Source organism: Argentina anserina, chromosome 2 (assembly GCF_933775445.1).
Source record: "Argentina anserina chromosome 2, drPotAnse1.1, whole genome shotgun sequence".
Taxonomy (NCBI): domain Eukaryota; kingdom Viridiplantae; phylum Streptophyta; class Magnoliopsida; order Rosales; family Rosaceae; genus Argentina; species Argentina anserina.
Window position 1 is genome coordinate 500,372 of NC_065873.1, and position 18,106 is coordinate 518,477.

General features: G+C 35.6%; 2 protein-coding genes across 2 annotated transcripts; both read left to right on the forward strand.

Moving 5' to 3' along the window:
- The first annotated feature begins 1,479 nt into the window (after positions 1-1,479).
- On the forward strand, positions 1,480-2,530 carry LOC126784753 (protein LEAD-SENSITIVE 1-like). The gene is made up of 2 exons (XM_050510251.1): positions 1,480-1,576; positions 1,704-2,530. Exons 1-2 carry the CDS (start codon positions 1,483-1,485, stop codon positions 2,345-2,347), a joined length of 738 nt encoding a protein of 245 aa, XP_050366208.1. The 5' UTR covers positions 1,480-1,482; the 3' UTR covers positions 2,348-2,530.
- A 7,531-nt stretch (positions 2,531-10,061) lies between these two features.
- On the forward strand, positions 10,062-17,837 carry LOC126785216 (bifunctional aspartokinase/homoserine dehydrogenase 2, chloroplastic-like). The gene is made up of 18 exons (XM_050510837.1): positions 10,062-10,206; positions 10,937-11,004; positions 11,107-11,484; positions 11,758-11,846; positions 11,950-12,253; positions 12,405-12,457; positions 12,547-12,761; positions 12,856-12,943; positions 13,035-13,148; positions 13,633-13,731; positions 13,945-14,139; positions 14,728-14,810; positions 15,324-15,549; positions 16,165-16,310; positions 16,444-16,579; positions 16,747-16,830; positions 16,915-17,007; positions 17,405-17,837. Exons 1-18 carry the CDS (start codon positions 10,094-10,096, stop codon positions 17,648-17,650), a joined length of 2,730 nt encoding a protein of 909 aa, XP_050366794.1. The 5' UTR covers positions 10,062-10,093; the 3' UTR covers positions 17,651-17,837.
- Positions 17,838-18,106: the final 269 nt, after the last annotated feature.

An 18,106-nucleotide genomic window follows, 5' to 3' on the forward strand; every position in this document is an offset into this window, starting at 1 on the left:
AGCTATGCTACACATGCAGTGTTTACTCCTAAATAGCTTCTCCACTGTTTTACTTTAAAGATATAACTCGAGCATAAACCAACCCTACAAACTTTACAGAAAGTTGTAGCTCATCCCTTTCTACAGCTCAAATTGTTGCATTCTCTTGCCATTGTTGTTGATCGAGTCAACTTGTTATACATTGTTAGCTCATTTCCAATGACACATATTACTTATAGTTTATGGTACTTGAACAATGTGCAGTTGAGGGAACACACACTTTAAACTGTGGTCCTTGAGCTTAATTATTTAGACCCTTGCCTCCAGATTGTGGTCCTTATTCGTTGTGTGTTCCTAGCAGCTTCAACTTTTGCATGCTGGGCCAAAAATTTAATTGAAAAAGAAGTTCAATAATTAGTAATCTCTTTCAAATATTTCAAGAACGTAACTGCTGAGAAATCAGTTAAACCCTCGATTTTTAAAGAATGTCACATGCCTGGATATTACGCAATGCAAGCAAAACATAAACTGGGACAAGATTAATTCACTAAAAATGGATCTAGTGTCCGCAAAAGGAGCTACAATGAGACCAAGAAATGAAGAGAAATCCTTTTAGACCAAAGAGAAAAACCTTTTAGAGCAATGGAGCTTAGATGTGTGCAACCTGCTTGATTTCGACCTTGATCGAGTTAAAAAGAAAGTCTGTAGTTTGATTGATCCCAATATAACAAGAAAAAGAAAGCGTTCGAAAGTCATGATCCTGTAACAGAATTTAGTTGATCGGCTCTAGATGGCTGTGACATTTCAATTGAATTGATGATTTGATGTTGTAGCTGCATACCTCAACAATAAACCATAAACCACAAACTACATCAATTAATGTCCAAGAATTACTAGATATAAATATAGCATGCAACCAATTACTTGGATCTCAATCTAATAAGTCTACTCGGTTATATATTTTTGTAACCATATATTATTGACTGTAATACAGCATGATTTTCAGATTTTTCCTCATTTGTTCTTATTGTATACCGGAAAAGGTAAGGATGAATTGAGGTTGGATTCATCCAAAACTTCTTGAACTAAATCAAGCTCCAAGCCTCCCATAGCAAATTATTTGGTTTCACCTAAAATAATTAATTATCAAAAACGGAGAGAATGAACAATGAAAATGAACTTGTTGCTAGATTGAGTACTGGAAGGTAATTGTCGAGTACGTACATATCCATGATCCATTATTGATTAGTCGTATGTAGAAAAGTACGTTTAACCTTCCCACTGTAAGTGCTTAGAAACTTAGAATTATGAGTTAGCTAGTGTACAGAAAATCAAGATCCCCACCACAATGTCACTTCATATCACTCATCTCCTCATCTAGATTTATAAATTATGGAGCCTAGCTCCCCCATGTATGCCTTCACATTTTGGTGCTTACTACCAGAAAAACCACCTATTTTGAGAGAGAGAGAGAGAGAGAGAGAGAGAGAGAGAGAGAGGGAGATGGGACTGATATCAAACAAGATTCATAAGAGCAAACTCCAGCCAGGAGATCACATCTACAGCTTCAGAAAATGGAAGTCATACTCCCACCATGGTAGCTTCTCTGTTGCAATCCTCAAATGTTAACTTGCCAAACTTTTAATACGTCGAGTTTATATATACATTTGTTTTGAATAGATTTGTAATGTGTCTACTTTGTTTATGGTATGTTTTATGCTCAGGAATATTTATGGAGCCAGATAAGGTGATCCACTACACCAAAACCAGAAAAGAGGAACCAGCAAACAAACTGAGACGAAGGCCTGCTTGCAAAACCTGTGGTTTTGACCGAAAAGTTCATCGAGGAGTGGTCATATCATGCCTTGATTGCTTTCTTTCAGGCTACGAGCTTTATCGATTTGATTATCAAGTCCCTTATCACCATTTCCTTTTCAAAAGGTCAGGAACTTGCAGCACCGGAAGCTGTGATGACCCTGCTGCAGTTTTAAACCGTGCCACCGCCTTGCTCAACAGCCAAGATGGCTTTGGTGATTACAACCTTTTGGAGAACAACTGCGAATGCTTTGCGATTTACTGCAAAACAGGGAAGCATATGAGCGAGCAGGCATGTTCTGCCAAACTTACTATTAGAACTGTTGCCCAAGCTATCTTGGATCAAAGCTCTGGTAGACTTCTTGAAGATGTGAGAGTTCATGACCCGGACAATTACATGGAGCTGAAGGAGAAGATTGACAGGTTGATTCCATTGCCGATCAACGAGATCATTGCCATTCTGGGAAAGCTCAACACAAATGAGGAAGAAGAAGAAAGTAAGACAATGAAGGAAAAGAAGCAGGATGTGTTGAGTTCTGATACTCCCAAATGAAAACGACCAGTATTGTATTTTTCATAAGCATATGAAACAATTTAACCATAATGGAGTAGCTTGTTTTGCAACCCCAAAAGTTAAAAGAAGATTAGAAAGAGCTACATAAACACAGAACATGTAGAAAGGGAAATAGGGAATCAGGCCCAATGGTTCTTCTATGCATTCACAATCTGAAACAATCATGCATCCAACCGTTTTCTTAAGTTCTTGTACAATGTCACTTCTTTGAATTACAACTTTTTCCCTAGATGCGATGTTCTTCAATATCACAACCCCTCATTCTGTACTTTTTTTCCCACAATTATCATCCAGGGAATTTTAGAGTCCTTTGCTCGATCAAAGTGTTTCGTCTCTCTCTTATTGACCAAGAATTTTGTTGGGACCTTGTTCCTCCACAACTCTCCTAATAGCTCTGCAGCCTCTGCTGCTAGTAATTTATCATCCCCTAATATACTCACTATGACCTCAGTCATGGTTGCCTGGATTGTCTGTAAAAAATACCAACACATATTAATATATACATATGAAAGAACAGATCGTGCAATGAACAAATAACTGTTTATGCATAACATTTAGCCGTGAGTAATAGCAGACGGCAGGAGCATATACTACAGGTACATTAACAAAAAGTCATCTCGATGTGACCATAAAAGTTGGTCCAAGTCCTAATTTTTTTGGAATTTAAAGAAAATATACGAATATATAGTATGATAAACATTGTCATCTGCCACCACTTCTATACCTATTTCCACCACTCAAATTTAGTGACTAATTTATCTTCAAGCATGTAAACATATGCAACTAGTGCAAGTAGCTGTGTATCTTTAATTCCACTTAAGTTCTGATAGAAGTTGGGACTTGGATCAACTATACACAAAATTTCAGTGAGCAAATCTCTAAAGTTCAAGGAGAGTGGCGGATTTATGTATAGGCAAGCTTAGGCAATCGCCTAGGCTGGGGTTTGTAATTCACCTATTATTATATAAGCTGGTATGTAAAAATCATAGAATAAGGAAGAATTTGATGAATACCAGACCACTTGTATGCGTCCTTCTATATTTTCTTTCGACAACATCATTTTGGGCTTTATAATTAATGAGATATGAGACATAAGACAAGGAGGCATAATACATATAGGGTTTTTCCCTTTATTTATCAAAGATCTGCACAGATAGAACTTATATTGAGTTCAAGAAAAAAAAAGGAATAAAGAAAATAGCATAATTCATGTTGGTAGCACACTATATATAATCAAATTATGCAATTACTTATGTTGGTTTGGTTCAACTAATTGGTTTCCTAACAAACTCGTATAAGGTCAGACGTACAATCAAATTATGTAATGTTTTATGTGATCAAATTATGCTATTAGACTAAGACAAACTCGAATTTGCAACAGTTTTTTCAAGAGTAAGAATTTGTAAAATAATTTTGCCTTGGCTCAGAACAAATTCTGGATCCGCCATTGTTCAAGGACCAACAATTTTCAAGAGGCATTGGTGAAATCATCCCTAAGATTGTACAGCCAAACAAATTCAAAGTTAATTTCAGATTTTAACTTTTTTTAGTTACCCCGTGAGAGATGAGGGATTGATCAAGGGATGTTCTGAATAGAGAAGAGTTGTCCCTCTAATTTGAGTTATAATCGACATTATAAGTTACCCAAACTACAAGAGGGGAAATCATCGAGAAAAAAGCCAAATATTCTGGTCTCGTTGATTCTGCTCCATAATAGTAAATACTCGCTCAATTCCAAGGCTTTGTGTGTCCGACACAGTAGAATAGGATGGTTCGATAAGGAGATATATATAGTGATACAATACTAAATCTAATAGGAAAGTATCTCCTAAGATTATACAAAATAGTTCACCTATATTTACAAGGAGAAGTACCCTAGAATACTCTACATACACTGAAAAAATGGTCGGATGGAGATGTGTTGTCTTGGCTAATACAAGCGTACTTTAACACTTCAAACAATTCAACAATTTATATTATTTTATTATATGTTTTTGTAACCCTATATGTAGAATATGATGGTTCAATGATATTATTCTCGGCAAAATGACAATTTGCACCCTAAAATTTAGCCATAATTGTCAGTTTGCACTTCGAACTTGCAATTGAGTTAATTTACCTCCTAAATATAGTAAAAATTGTCGATTTGCACCCCTCCGTTAAATTTAATGTTTTCCATCCAAAGTTTAGTCACATGCAATGCATGTGAAGGGTAGTATTGTCATTATATATTTATTCATTTTTAATAATGAAATAAATGAATAAAATTACTTATGATGAAGACTTGCGCGCTACTAGCTTTTTTTGTATTTTGAAACATGTTATTAATTTAAATATTTATTAATTTATATAATATGGTATGTTAAAAGATATTGGAAAAATATAAATAAATACATAATAACATAAAAAATTAAAAATAATGTGTAGATATATAATTATATATGTACACAACACACTATATTTGAAATGGGTGGGCATATAAAATATATAATTCGAAGTAGGGTTGAGTACGTAGAATAAATAATTTGATTAAAAAATCCTCTAATTTTTTTTTAAAAATATATAAATATAAATGCAGCATTACTTCTCATGTGCATAGCATGTGACGCAAAATTAGATGAAAACAGTTAAACTTAACGGAGGGGAAGCAAATCGGTCAAGTTTACCAACTTTAGGAGGTATATTGACACAATTGCAAGTATAGGGTGTAAAATGACAATTTCAACCAAGTTTATGGTGTATTTTGGCAACTTTGCCTATTATTATCCTATAGTATATATATATATATATATATAGTGATACAATACTAAATTAAATAGGAGAGTGTCTCCTAATGGCACGTTTACTTACCCAGAATGAAATTAATCTAGAATAAGAATCATAAGGAATGAGAGACATAATGAAATAATACAGAGGAATGAGAATGAAACTAATTACGATTGTTGTTGTTTACTTACGATAAGGAATCAGAATTAAATTTAAGTTAATTACCAAAATACTTTTTTTTTACAATTCGGATAAAACTCTCTCTCTCTCTCTCTCTCTCTCTCTCTCTCTCTCATTAGTGTTTTCTTCATTTTCCAGTGTCACATTATAATCATTTGTGTACTTTTATGAACATTGGGACATTGATGAAAAGCTTGACTTGTTACGAATGGAATACCCTAGCTATCTTTTCAATTTACTTAGCTCACTTCAAGTATTATTGTTTTGATACATAGGATTAGAAGTAGTTTCAGTTTTTGAAGTTCAACAACATTTGCTATTAGATAATTTGACAATGTCTAAATGGCGTTTGCGTTCATCATATGATAGCAAATGAGAACTTCCCAATATGATTCTGGTTCTAACTGCACCGATGATATGAGTTAGTTTAATTACTTGCAAGTTGCAACATGAATAGGATATAAATGATGGTACATGTATTAAGGTACCAGTCAAACAAATGCTCCACTAATCAAGTTTTAAGGAAGAGAATGAGATGCATGTGGAGGCCATTATACTCTAGGGTTGGGTTTGATATTTTTGGAAGAAATCTGCATTCCCTCTCATTCCGACCTCCCCCCAGTATTACAAATGTGGGGCTTTTATGGAATTCATTTTGGGTTTTGATGGCGGGTCCCACTACAAATTCAATTCCCCTTTGCAAGTAAACGCCGTAATGAAATTGATTCCGGGGGAATACAACTCAATTCCGGGTAAGTCAACATGCAGTAAGATTATACAAAATAGTTCACCTATATTTACAAGAAGAAGTCCTTAGAATACTCTATAGACACTCCAAAACTGATCGGCTGGAGATATGCTATCTTGGCTAATATAAACGTATTCTAATTGAACACTTCAAATGATTCAACAATTTTTTTTTTGTAACCCTATATGTAGAATATGATGGTTCAATGATATTATTCTCCATGAGGAGATACATATAGTGATATGATACTAAATATAGTAGGAGATTATCTCCTAAAATTATACAAAATAGTTCACCTATATTTACAAGAAGAAGTACTCTAGAATACTCTATAGACACTGCAAAACTAGTCGGCTGGAGATATGTTGTCTCGGCTAATATAAGCATATTCTACTTTAACACTTCAAACGATTCAACAATTTATATTATTTTATTACATTTTTTGTAACCCTGTATGTATAATAGGATGGTTCAACAATATTATTCTCCATGAGGAGATATATATATATATATATATATATAATGATACAATACTAAATCTAATTAATAGGATAATGTCTTCTAAGATTATACAAAATAGTTCACCTATGTTTACAAATAGAAGTACTATAGAATACTCTACAGACATTGCAAAACTATTCAACTGAAGATGTGTTATCTTGGCTAATATAAGCATATTCTACTTTAACACTTCAAACGATTCAACAATTTATATTATTTTATTAAACTTTTTGAAACCCTATAATCCTGTATACTAATCATCCAGTATAGCTGTCACTTCACAAGCCAACTTTCTTTGAGTCAAGAGCTGACTTAAGAACTGGTTTGTGGTACTTGCTAAATGGACACATCAAAGATTTAAGTTTCTTCGAAGCATCCAAGAACACCATCAACTGGTATTGGAATGAATGATTATCAAACATCTGATCGTGAGCAACTAATGAAACGCCTGCGGATTGAACAATTGTTAATGAATTCCTAAAGGGAATGACCGTCTTGGCCATGATACTACGTGATAGGGTGATTCTCGCTGTAGATTCTAGGGGAACTGATTCCGTCAATTTTGAACAGTCTGATAATTACTCCAAATTTACTAAGATTACACTGTGAATGTATACTGCGGGGGCCAGAATCTCGACGAAGGTATTGACAGCTAGCAGAGAATTGCAAGATCATATTAGGGGTGGTCGTATGATAGACAATACCATTGAGTACGCTGCTGTGAAAACAAACATATTTCTGTGTGGTCGAGAACATGTTCTCGAAAAGACATATCCATTTTTATTTCTTGTTGTTGGTTATGATACAAGATCTCATTCATATTATGTTAGTGATTCATCTATCAAAATAGTGGAGGAGATCATTTACAATTATCTTGTTATCGGATCGGGTTGTAGATTTTTTTCGCAACAATTGAATTGTGATGGGTTCAGAGAGTTGCCACAATTCATGTTGACTATTGAGGATGTTATTCCGTATATCAGGCGTGCTGTTTATCGAGCATTTATGATGGAGCCTTGGACCGGAAGAGTTTATTCATGATACTATATACATGTCAGTGGGACTGAGCTATTCATGCAGGAAGACCTGAGTAATATGCACATAGATGTTGATCAGCCTATTCGACGACCTCAGTAATCACACTTGTAGTTGAACTGAGTTCGATTATAACCTAACATTTGAAGTTTCTAGTATTGTAGTGGGACACTGGGATTTAAACATATTTACACTGGTTGTTGTTGTTGTTACATATATTGTCAACCGTTGGACTTTTCATCTAATTTTGAGGGGCAAGAATATTCGTCCTTGTTATAAAAAAATCATCTAGTGTAGCTCATACACTTTCTAATGGATTTGAGAATTTCTGGGTTCGAACCTCAGCACTGGAATTCTGTTTTAGAAAATTCCAAATATAATATTCTATATAATATGTGCCTTTTTTGTTGTTGTGATGAATGATTCGAATGATGTAGAGACTTGTACTAGCTGAGTTGAGACATTGGAGGAATGAAAATTTCTTTTTAAACATCATATGTGGCATCCTCCTTTTGAGACACAAATGGAGTTTTTTAGGAAGTTTTTGCTAGCCTTTAGGTTGAAAATCTTCTTTTTATGCCAAACTATCACTATACATCTTGATTATGAATTGCTGAAGTGAAATTTTTTCATTGCCATGTAGTTTTTATTATGCAGAAGATTAGCTGAGAGTTCAATTTCATGGTTACAACTTTTTTATTTGCTCGGTTTCATTATATGTTAAGGTTCAATATTGTTTTACAATTTGTTTTTATAATTTCCATATTTGACTTTGTTGCTGGCATTAGTTTTGTCCTCTAGCTTTTTTTTGTACTTTTTCTATTATTCATCTCTCCTCTCCAAATCTGATTCAAAATTAATATGGTACCTTTTTGGATCAATCATATTTGGAGATAAATAATGGATGACAACAAAGTTTTCATGAATAGTCTATGTTTTTGCCTTCACTTCTTCAATTTATTTTTCTTCTTTCAATATCAAATTCGAGTGGACATTTCAATTCTTTGGTTCTTGGGTTTCTTGATTAAAAATTACTGGAGGTGAGTTAATCCGTCCGAAAATCTCAGGCCACCGCTTCCCATACCTCATACTTAACAACATAGCTTCAAGAGTTATAATCTTAACCATCAAACACAGACTCAATTCTGTATCAAATGATAGCCCGTTAAACTTAGATCCATTTAGTTAAGATGCAACAAAGGGAATGAGATAGTTCAGTGGAGGGGAAGATGAAAACCAACGAGGAAAAACTAAAAAAGAGAGAACGAAGGAAGATGATGTGAAAGTTGAGGGCAAATTGAGAATTTTAATAGATAAGGAGTGTAGATTGTAATTTTTGGAATGCAAATTTCAGCTCCCATAAATTTTCACAGGGGTTTAGATTTTTGTTCTCTTACGCTTACCAAAAAAAAAAGAAAGATCAAGAGACATTCTAAATCTGGAGGACATGTTAATCTGGCTAATCTAGCAAACTTATAAGCCAACATTATGGACACTTTAAAAGCAATAAAGCATGCATGAGAAAGAAAGAGGAATGTAAAGAAGTTAAATGCCTATGAATATCACGCATAAACATTCTCTGGTTTGGTGACACCTTATGAGTTTGTTGAAGCTTTTACATCTTCAAACAAATAGACTGAAAGACTATTGGAGGCAAACTACTCTACCAGCAACAGCTTCAACCAAATATGGTGAGTTAACTTGGTCCACTATAACACTTGGAAAAAACCAGCTAGGCAAGAATTCCTAGAAATACAATATAACAAATAATTAACATGCTATTTGCACAGAAAGCTTTTCATGTTTTCATTCTTTACACATGTGATCCTGCATTGTTACTAAGCCTTACGTGAAATAAGAATTTAAGTTATCTAGGTTGAAGATTCTGCATCCATATATACTTGCTTGTCTCACGTATTGAAGGGTAGAGTTACTGATAATATCTTCAAGGAAACATACGGTGCCATGTCATTTATTATTCATCTAATATATCAGCCATAAATAAAAGCATTTTTTTCATCTACCACGCAAAGTTGTGATCTAGCTAGTGCTCCCTCACCCTAACGGCCGGTCAGGTCCTCTATGAGAATAGAGCACCTGAACGGCAACCGCTCTCTCCATATCAGAGCAGTAGGTTTCAGAAGACATATTTATGGTTGATATATAGATAGTATCACCGTAATTATTGTTCCACCCTAAAATGAGGAATTAACCTATTCGAGCAAAGTTTGATTTTTGTTTCTTGTTATGTTCGGCACAATCTAACGAGGCATGTTTGTGTGAGAAAAAGAAAACAAGCTTTTTACGATTTTTTTCCAGTTTGGGTGAATCAATCACCCAGATCGCAAAAAAGCCACATGGAAAATAAAAAGACGCCACGTGTCGAGGCAAGAGCGAATCCTCACATCTTGAGGCGCCGCCCACCTTTCTAATTAATCAGTGTCCTCTCTTTTCAGAGCTAATCAACCAAAGCCGCCAAACCCCCCCAAACTTTCATGGCGTCGCTCTCGTCGCCGTCGCCGGCGTCCCCCAGTGCATTCGCGCCGCCCAAAAGGATCTGCTTCTTCTCTAATCAATGCCGCGCATTACTTCTCCCTCAGCGCTCTCGGTACCACTCTCTACCACCACCTCCTTCATTCATTTTTGCTATTGTTTATCATTTTCTGGAGTTTTTAGCAAGTATAGCTCAACTCTATTCGCGTCAATTAGCTTGAGATTCGTATTTGTAAGGTTGAGAGAGAGAGAACGATTTGAGCTGTTGGTTTGCGATTCGAGTGAATTATACTTTGTGTTGCTTGAAATGCCTTTATGCATTCTTAAGAATTTAGTGATCTACTTTATGGTAAATGTATGAGACTTATATAATGTGTGCACATTGGTGTCAACTAGAGATCATATGTTTGGTCATTATGAAGCTTCTTGTTGTTCTAAGGTATTCTGAAAGCTTTTGATTTTCGCTGTTTTGTCTCAAGTCTTGACTTTTCGCCCTTTTGTCTTTACATGTTAAGTAAGAAATAGTTAACATCACGGGAGTAGGTTAATTTAACCTTCACTGGTAATTTAGCCAAAAGTTTTGACTTCAACATTGGTTAACATCTTGAATGGCAGAAATAAAATGAGTTGATACACTGCATTGAACTCTATCAAGTGTTAGAACTGGCATGCTGGTGACATGCTTCTTCTATATGTTTTCTGTAGATTATTGGTTTTGTTATTATTTTGTTTCGTATCTGTTTTTTCATCTTGAAAGTTGTCGAGCTTTTTCTGTAGGGATTAGTGTTCCATCTTCTGCTACTAGAAAGGGCTTGTTAACGTGAAAGGTTTGTTATCTATTGCAGGCTGAGCTTTGTTTCTGGGTTGCAAAGGAAAAGGACCTTTAGACCCCACATCTTTGCGTCAGTCACAGGTTCACCCCTATTCAACCTTTCACATAATTTCAAATTTGCTCTTAAGATAATGTGGTGGACGATTAAATTATCCTCTAATATGATTTCCTTTCCTTGATCAGTAGGTACTCCAGTAGAAACATCCCCTGAGAAAGTTCAGCTTCCTACAGGTGACAGTTGGTCTGTTCATAAGTTTGGTGGCACTTGCGTCGGAAGTTCTGAAAGAATTAACAATGTTGCAAAGATAATTCTGAGTGACGAGTCTGAGAGGAAGTTTGTAGTTGTCTCTGCAATGTCTAAGGTGACAGATATGATGTATGACCTCATCTACAAGGCTCAATCACGAGATGAGTCTTATTTGGCTGCATTGGATGCTATTTTAGTAAAACACCGATCAACTGCTGTGGATTTACTTGATGGGGATGAACTCGCTAGCTTCTTATCAGCACTAAATCAGGACATCAGTAACCTGAAAGCTATGCTTCGTGCAATATATATTGGTATTGAGCATCTCTCTCTCACTCTGTCTCACAGTTATGTCTTTTGTGTAATTGGAAGATAAAATTTACCCAGAGTGTATTGGAATTGTTTGATCGTATATTATTTATTTCCAAAAAATATACCATTAGTTGCTCTTTGACCTGAATGCATTCCCCTCAAGTGAAATAAATCTTTTGAATAAATATTAGTAGTCAAATGGTTCACATTTACTGTTGTGCATCTGTTTTTATTATAAAGCCTCTTCCACTGACTAACCTCCTTACCTCTGACAGCTGGCCATGCAACCGAATCTTTCACTGATTTTGTGGTAGGTTATGGAGAGTTATGGTCTGCTCAGTTACTGGCATCTGTTGTTAGAAAGGTCTGATGATTGCTTATTTGGCCATTTTGGAAGCATTTACTGACTGCTGGTGTTCCTAACTGTCTGGTATATTAATGCTTTATTTTGTTGTGTTTCTTTTCAGAATGGAGTGGATTGCAAATGGATGGATACAAGGGAAGTCCTTATTGTTAACCCTACTAGCTCTGATCAAGTTGATCCTGATTTTGAGAAATCTGAAAAGAGACTTGAGCAATGGTATGCAAGAAATCCATCAAAAACAATTGTAGCTACTGGTTTTATTGCCAGCACACCCGAAGACATTCCTACTACTTTAAAGAGAGACGGAAGTGACTTTTCCGCAGCTATCATGGGTGCTCTATTCAAGGCCAGTCAGGTTACAATTTGGACAGATGTTGATGGTGTCTATAGTGCAGATCCAAGGAAAGGTATGTGTAACTTAACTTCCTACCAGAAAAGGTCCCATACTGATCATTCTATAATAATTGCCTAACTATTAGAGAATAATGTGATGATGCATTATGTAATGTCACAGTCTGAGGGAGTTTGAATTAATGTCAAGAAACTTTTCTTCTGCAGTAAGTGAAGCAGTGATTTTGAAGACATTGTCTTATCAAGAGGCCTGGGAAATGGTAAACCTATATGCATTTTTTGTAGTTTCTGAGATTTGATACATTCACAATATTAATAATATTAATACGAAGTATATGCACACATGTAGTCTTATTTTGGGGCAAATGTTCTGCATCCACGCACCATCATTCCAGTAATGCGATATGACATCCCAATCATCATAAGGAACGTGTTCAATCTCTCTGCACCTGGAACAAAAATTTGTCGCTCTTCTGCTTCTGAGGGTGAAGTGGAACAAAGTTTGGAATCCTTTGTAAGAGGGTTTGCGACAATAGACAATTTGGCCCTTGTAAATGTTGAAGGGTGAGCAGTTCATAACAGTAGTTGCATTTTATTTCTTTGAATGTTAAGTAACACTTATCCTATCTTAATTATTGTTGTCCTTTTGTACTCCCAGAACTGGAATGGCTGGTGTTCCTGGTACAGCCGGTGCCATATTTTCTGCCGTTAAAGATGTGGGGGCTAATGTTATTATGATATCTCAGGTAGCTCATCCTCTTTATTCTGGTGCATGATGGGTTGAAGCAGTATACAAATTTTATGATGCTTAATGTGCCTAATTGTGGGTAAATGTAGGCTAGTAGTGAGCATTCTGTATGCTTTGCTGTCCCGGAGAAAGAAGTAAAAGCTGTTTCTGAGGCACTACAATCTAGATTCCGTGAAGCTTTGAATGCAGGGCGTCTTTCTCAGGTGCTTGAATTTTGTTTGACTAGATTTCTTTATCAGGTTACATGGTATTGAATGTTTGCATTTGGTTAGTAACATATTGTAATTAAGTGCTTGAGGCTGGTTTTAAAATGTTGTGGAGCTAGTGATTTCATGTGATGAAAATAAGTTGGATCCTAGAGTGGAACCAAGGTGATAATCTCGCAATATTTAGTTTAGACCTGCACCTGTTACTGTTATAACAATACACTTGTTAGACCTACACTTGTTTATAACAATTATAACTTAAAAATAATACAGGTGAAAATGCTTTCAATCTAATGATGATATTGATTTGATTCATTGTGAAATGGAGTATTATTTCTTAGCTCAACTCCATTACTGGGATTATGAGTCCTGTACCTTTTTTGTTATGTTCCCATTTTGAATATTCTCATATAGCATCACTTCCACCCCATACTTTGTATCTATTTACAGTGTATCTCTCTTATCTTTCTGAACCTCTCAGGTTCAAGTGATTCCAAACTGTAGTATATTGGCAGCAGTTGGCCAGAAAATGGCAAGTACTCCTGGAGTTAGTGCAACTCTTTTCAACGCACTGGCAAAGGTATGGCATTTATCTTTGAATATATAAAAATATATGAACCTAAAGTTAATCAAATTTGTATAATTGTTTGCATAACTATTAAATACATGATTATAATGACGTTACTATAGATAATATGGGTATTGTCTTCTTAACAGTAGTCTTTGAAACTTAATGGTTCTCACAATTCATAATCTCCAATACCAGGGTGGCTAAATTGTTTCTGCACTGCAGGCAAATATTAATGTGCGCGCTATAGCTCAAGGTTGTTCTGAGTACAACATTACAGTAGTATTAAAGCGGGAGGATTGTATTAGGGCACTAAGAGCAGTTCACTCTAGATTTTATCTGTCAAGAACCACTATAGCAATGGGGATTGTTGGACCAGGACTTATTGGTGCTACACTACTTGATCAACTGAGAGATCAGGTGCTTGTTCAGCAAATTCTTTTCTGTTGTTGTTACTTAATTGCAATGTTTCATTTGTATGTTGTCTGTATCAATTCACATGCTTTTCTATGTAAACTTCCCAATTCGTGTCAAAGACTTTAAAACTGTGTGCTAAAATTTCAAAAATTTCTTATAACACAGTCACATTCGCAAAGAACATGGATTTTAACAAGTTGAAGTAAGTTTTCATAACCAGTTCAGCAATAAAAAGTCTGCCATTTCTAAAACTACCCTAACGTAAAGGTGGGTCTAATTACCACACGTACTTTATTCAATAATGCACGCCATCTAATTCTGTTTAGTCATTATGTTGCACTGACCTGCTCTCTCTCTCTCTCTCTCTCTCTCTCTCTTATCTTCTAGTGTATAGTTTTTATAGATGCTGCTCTGATGATCTAGATCTATTCAAGCATGATTTTGCAGTCTTTCTTCTGTCTATTATTCATATTCACTGTCTTTAGAATTTAGTTTTGGGCATGATTATTAATGCAGCTTTGATGGGAAGTTGATCCTTTTAATTTTGTGTGTTGGGTTGGCAAAAATTCATTAACTTTCTAATTTTTGCAGGCTGCTGCCCTTAAGGATAAGTTTAACATTGACTTGCGTGTGATGGGAATCACTGGCTCAAGGACAATGCTTTTGAGTGAGACGTAAGTTAAATTCTTTAATTGGAGTATTCATAAATCAAATGGTGCTGTCATAGAGCTGGATCACTTGGATCTTTTATATGTATATGTTGAGATTATCAAGGATATAATGCTGAATTAGTATGTGTTATAACTTTAGAAGTTGGAACATGATGGTGGTCCAACTTGTATGTGGTATAACCGTATAAGTTATTGTACTGTTGTGAATTGAAATTTGACTTACAGGTTTATTGAATTTGATATTAAAAGCTTGTACAGTCATTTAGACATTGTATACATCAGTAATTGTGTCTTCTGCTAACTGGACATTCCAAAACCTATAAACTTGTTATCATTCACATTTCACGTGCCCATACTACTAGTCTTTTGTATTCCAGTTCTTGTTGTATTTTACTAAATAAATGTTCTAATTGCTTCTAATGGTGATATGTGTATCATTTTGCTTTAGTAATGGAAATCACTCGTTCCGTAGTGGGAAATCTTGGAATTTATGTTTCAATATATATATGGTTGCAGGGGTGTTGACTTATCTAGATGGAGAGAACTTCAAAAAGAAAAAGGAGAACTGGCAGACATGGACAAGTTTGTGCAGCATGTACATGGGAATCATTTTATTCCAAATACTGTTATAGTTGACTGCACAGCTGATTCTGTCATTGCAAGCCATTACTATGACTGGTTACGGAAAGGAATACATGTAGTCACCCCGAACAAAAAGGCAAATTCAGGTCCTCTTGATCAGGTAATAATCTTTGTATGTGGGCAAATATTTAGGTTTTCTTAAGGTGACATTATATAATTGCAAAGTTTGGTTTTTGGAGATATATGATTTGCATTAACTGATACAAATACAAAGCATTCCCATTGTTTTATTTTATCTATCCACTTAAGTACCATTTGGGGATATCTTGCTTTACAATATTTAAAAGGTTTTACCAAGCAAGGACCACAATTATTATGGCCTTTGCAATGGAAATGCTACTCTCATTTCTCAGTTATGAATAGACTTTCTTCCTTGTGTTGAAGGATGATAATGTAATCTGAATGATCTTCAAGTTTTGTTATTTTAATGCACAATGGCTTCAGCAGTGTGTTGATTCAAAATATCTGTAATATTTGTATGTCACAAGGATTTTATCATATTACTGTATACACTACTTTCATACCATAAGCTTTGCACTTAATTTCGTACTTTCATCATATACCATCCAGTATAAGTTCTGTTGGGACAATATCCGCTTTTAGTTACTCATACAGTCAAAATTTTACTTTGGAGAAGACTGGATCTTGATATATTTTGCATGTGTATTGACTTCTGGGCTTTCATGATTAATGACATAATGTTGTCCATGTCCAGTATCTGAAATTGAGAGCTCTTCAACGGCAATCATATACACATTACTTCTATGAAGCCACTGTTGGAGCTGGTCTCCCAATCATCAATACCTTACAAGGGCTCCTAGAAACAGGAGATAAAATATTACGTATTGAAGGCATATTCAGGTATTCAGACGATCAAAATCAAAAATTCTACACTATCACTCTATTAGGACCCCTTTAAGCATATAGAACTTGATTTTTGGAAATCCACACGTGTCACGGAACTTAAATCTTGCATCTTTGTTTGCTCTTGCAGTGGGACTTTGAGCTACATCTTCAACAACTTTGTAGGAAAACGAACCTTTAGTGAGGTGGTGGCTGAGGCAAAGCAGGCAGGATTTACTGAGCCAGACCCAAGGGATGATCTATCCGGAACAGATGTTTGTAGGAAGGTAATTTGTGCTAGGTTTTTGTCCGCCAACTCCATATTACTATTATAAACTGAGTTTCATACTTATGCTGCTATTTCTCATATCCGAACTTGAACAACAACTACTACAATTTCTGTTTTGTTACTTTGGTGTTAGATTTGCTCTCCTAAAGTACCTTTCAAATGCAGGTAATAATTCTTGCTAGGGAATCTGGTCTCAAGCTGGAACTTTCTGACATCCCTGTTGAAAGCCTTGTGCCAGAACCATTAAAGGTAAAATCCATTCTGCTGTTTGTTCACTATACCTTATCAATTGCCTAAGAACACCTTGACATTGTGTCTTGGGTAACTTTTCAGGATAGTGCATCAGCGGAGGAATTCATGCAGAAACTTCCACAGTTCGATCATGACTTGACTAAGAAAAGACAGATGGCTGAGGATTCAGGAGAAGTAAGTATCTTGAGATGCATTTCTGCAATGTCTATTGAATATATATGATTTGCTTGAGTATCAGTCATCTAAATGGGCAAACTATGGGAGCAAACTACTAGATACAACTCACTATATCTTGTTTTTAAATTCAAGAATAGTATCATTCTAGTTTCCTGTGACCCTCCACAGTTGCCTTTTTCTTTCTGACATGCTATAAAGGTTTTGTGGATGTTTCTTTTTGACAATGTTTGTGATAAAACCCTGGGTTTCTGTAATGGGCATGGTTCATTCAATCTTATATAGTATAGCAGCTATAGTTTTTTACAGCTTTCCAGACCCTCCCCTATTTCATTTTCTTTTTTCTTTCACTTTTTAAATGATCGTATATCTTATGTTGCGGCTTATGATGTTGAAGGTCTTGAGATACGTTGGGGTGGTTGATGTCGTCAACCAGAAGGGGGCAGTGAAGCTTCAAGCATACAAAAACGATCACCCATTTGCTCAATTATCAGGAGCGGATAATATCATCGCTTTCACAACCACAAGGTACAAAGATCAACCACTAATAGTCCGTGGGCCAGGAGCTGGTGCGGAAGTTACCGCTGGTGGAGTCTTCAGTGATATATTACGGCTTGCGTCATATCTCGGTGCTCCATCATAGTTAACGTGTGCCCATACAGTTCATAGTTTCTACAGTTGGTCAAACCAATTTTACTTCAGCTTGTAATGTATGCATGCCTTATCATGTAGTGGATGTTATAATACTGCTCACCTGTAGGTGTATTTCCGAACAGGTTTATGTAACTCATTTAGTAATTTTGAAGTAGATTGCACCGTGGTTGACGGAAGCAGCTTTCATTTGATTTTGGTTACTCTTCCATTTCTGCTGGCAATTTCAGGGTATACAAGTGTTTATTAAGTCTCTGCGAATAAAAAAACAGTGATGAGTGGAAGAAAGTTTCCTTCTCGAGCTCTACTGATGTTCAGTCAAACTTGAATTTCTGATATTGGAAGTGATAATCTGAGCTCCTTTAACTTAGATGCTCGAGTGCATGTTATAGTGGATATGAGGAACTCGGATGTGTAGCCGAATCTATGATTCAGGTATTTTTTGGTC

Coding starts and splice junctions, on each gene's coding strand:
- LOC126785216 (XM_050510837.1), top strand. CDS start 10,094: ATGGCGTCGCTCTCGTCGCCGTCGCCGGCGTCCCCCAGTGCATTCGCG. Junction 12,254..12,404: donor TAGTGCAGATCCAAGGAAAG/GTATGTGTAACT, acceptor TTTCTTCTGCAG/TAAGTGAAGCAGTGATTTTG. Junction 14,140..14,727: donor TTGATCAACTGAGAGATCAG/GTGCTTGTTCAG, acceptor TAATTTTTGCAG/GCTGCTGCCCTTAAGGATAA.
- LOC126784753 (XM_050510251.1), top strand. CDS start 1,483: ATGGGACTGATATCAAACAAGATTCATAAGAGCAAACTCCAGCCAGGA. Junction 1,577..1,703: donor GAAGTCATACTCCCACCATG/GTAGCTTCTCTG, acceptor TTTTATGCTCAG/GAATATTTATGGAGCCAGAT.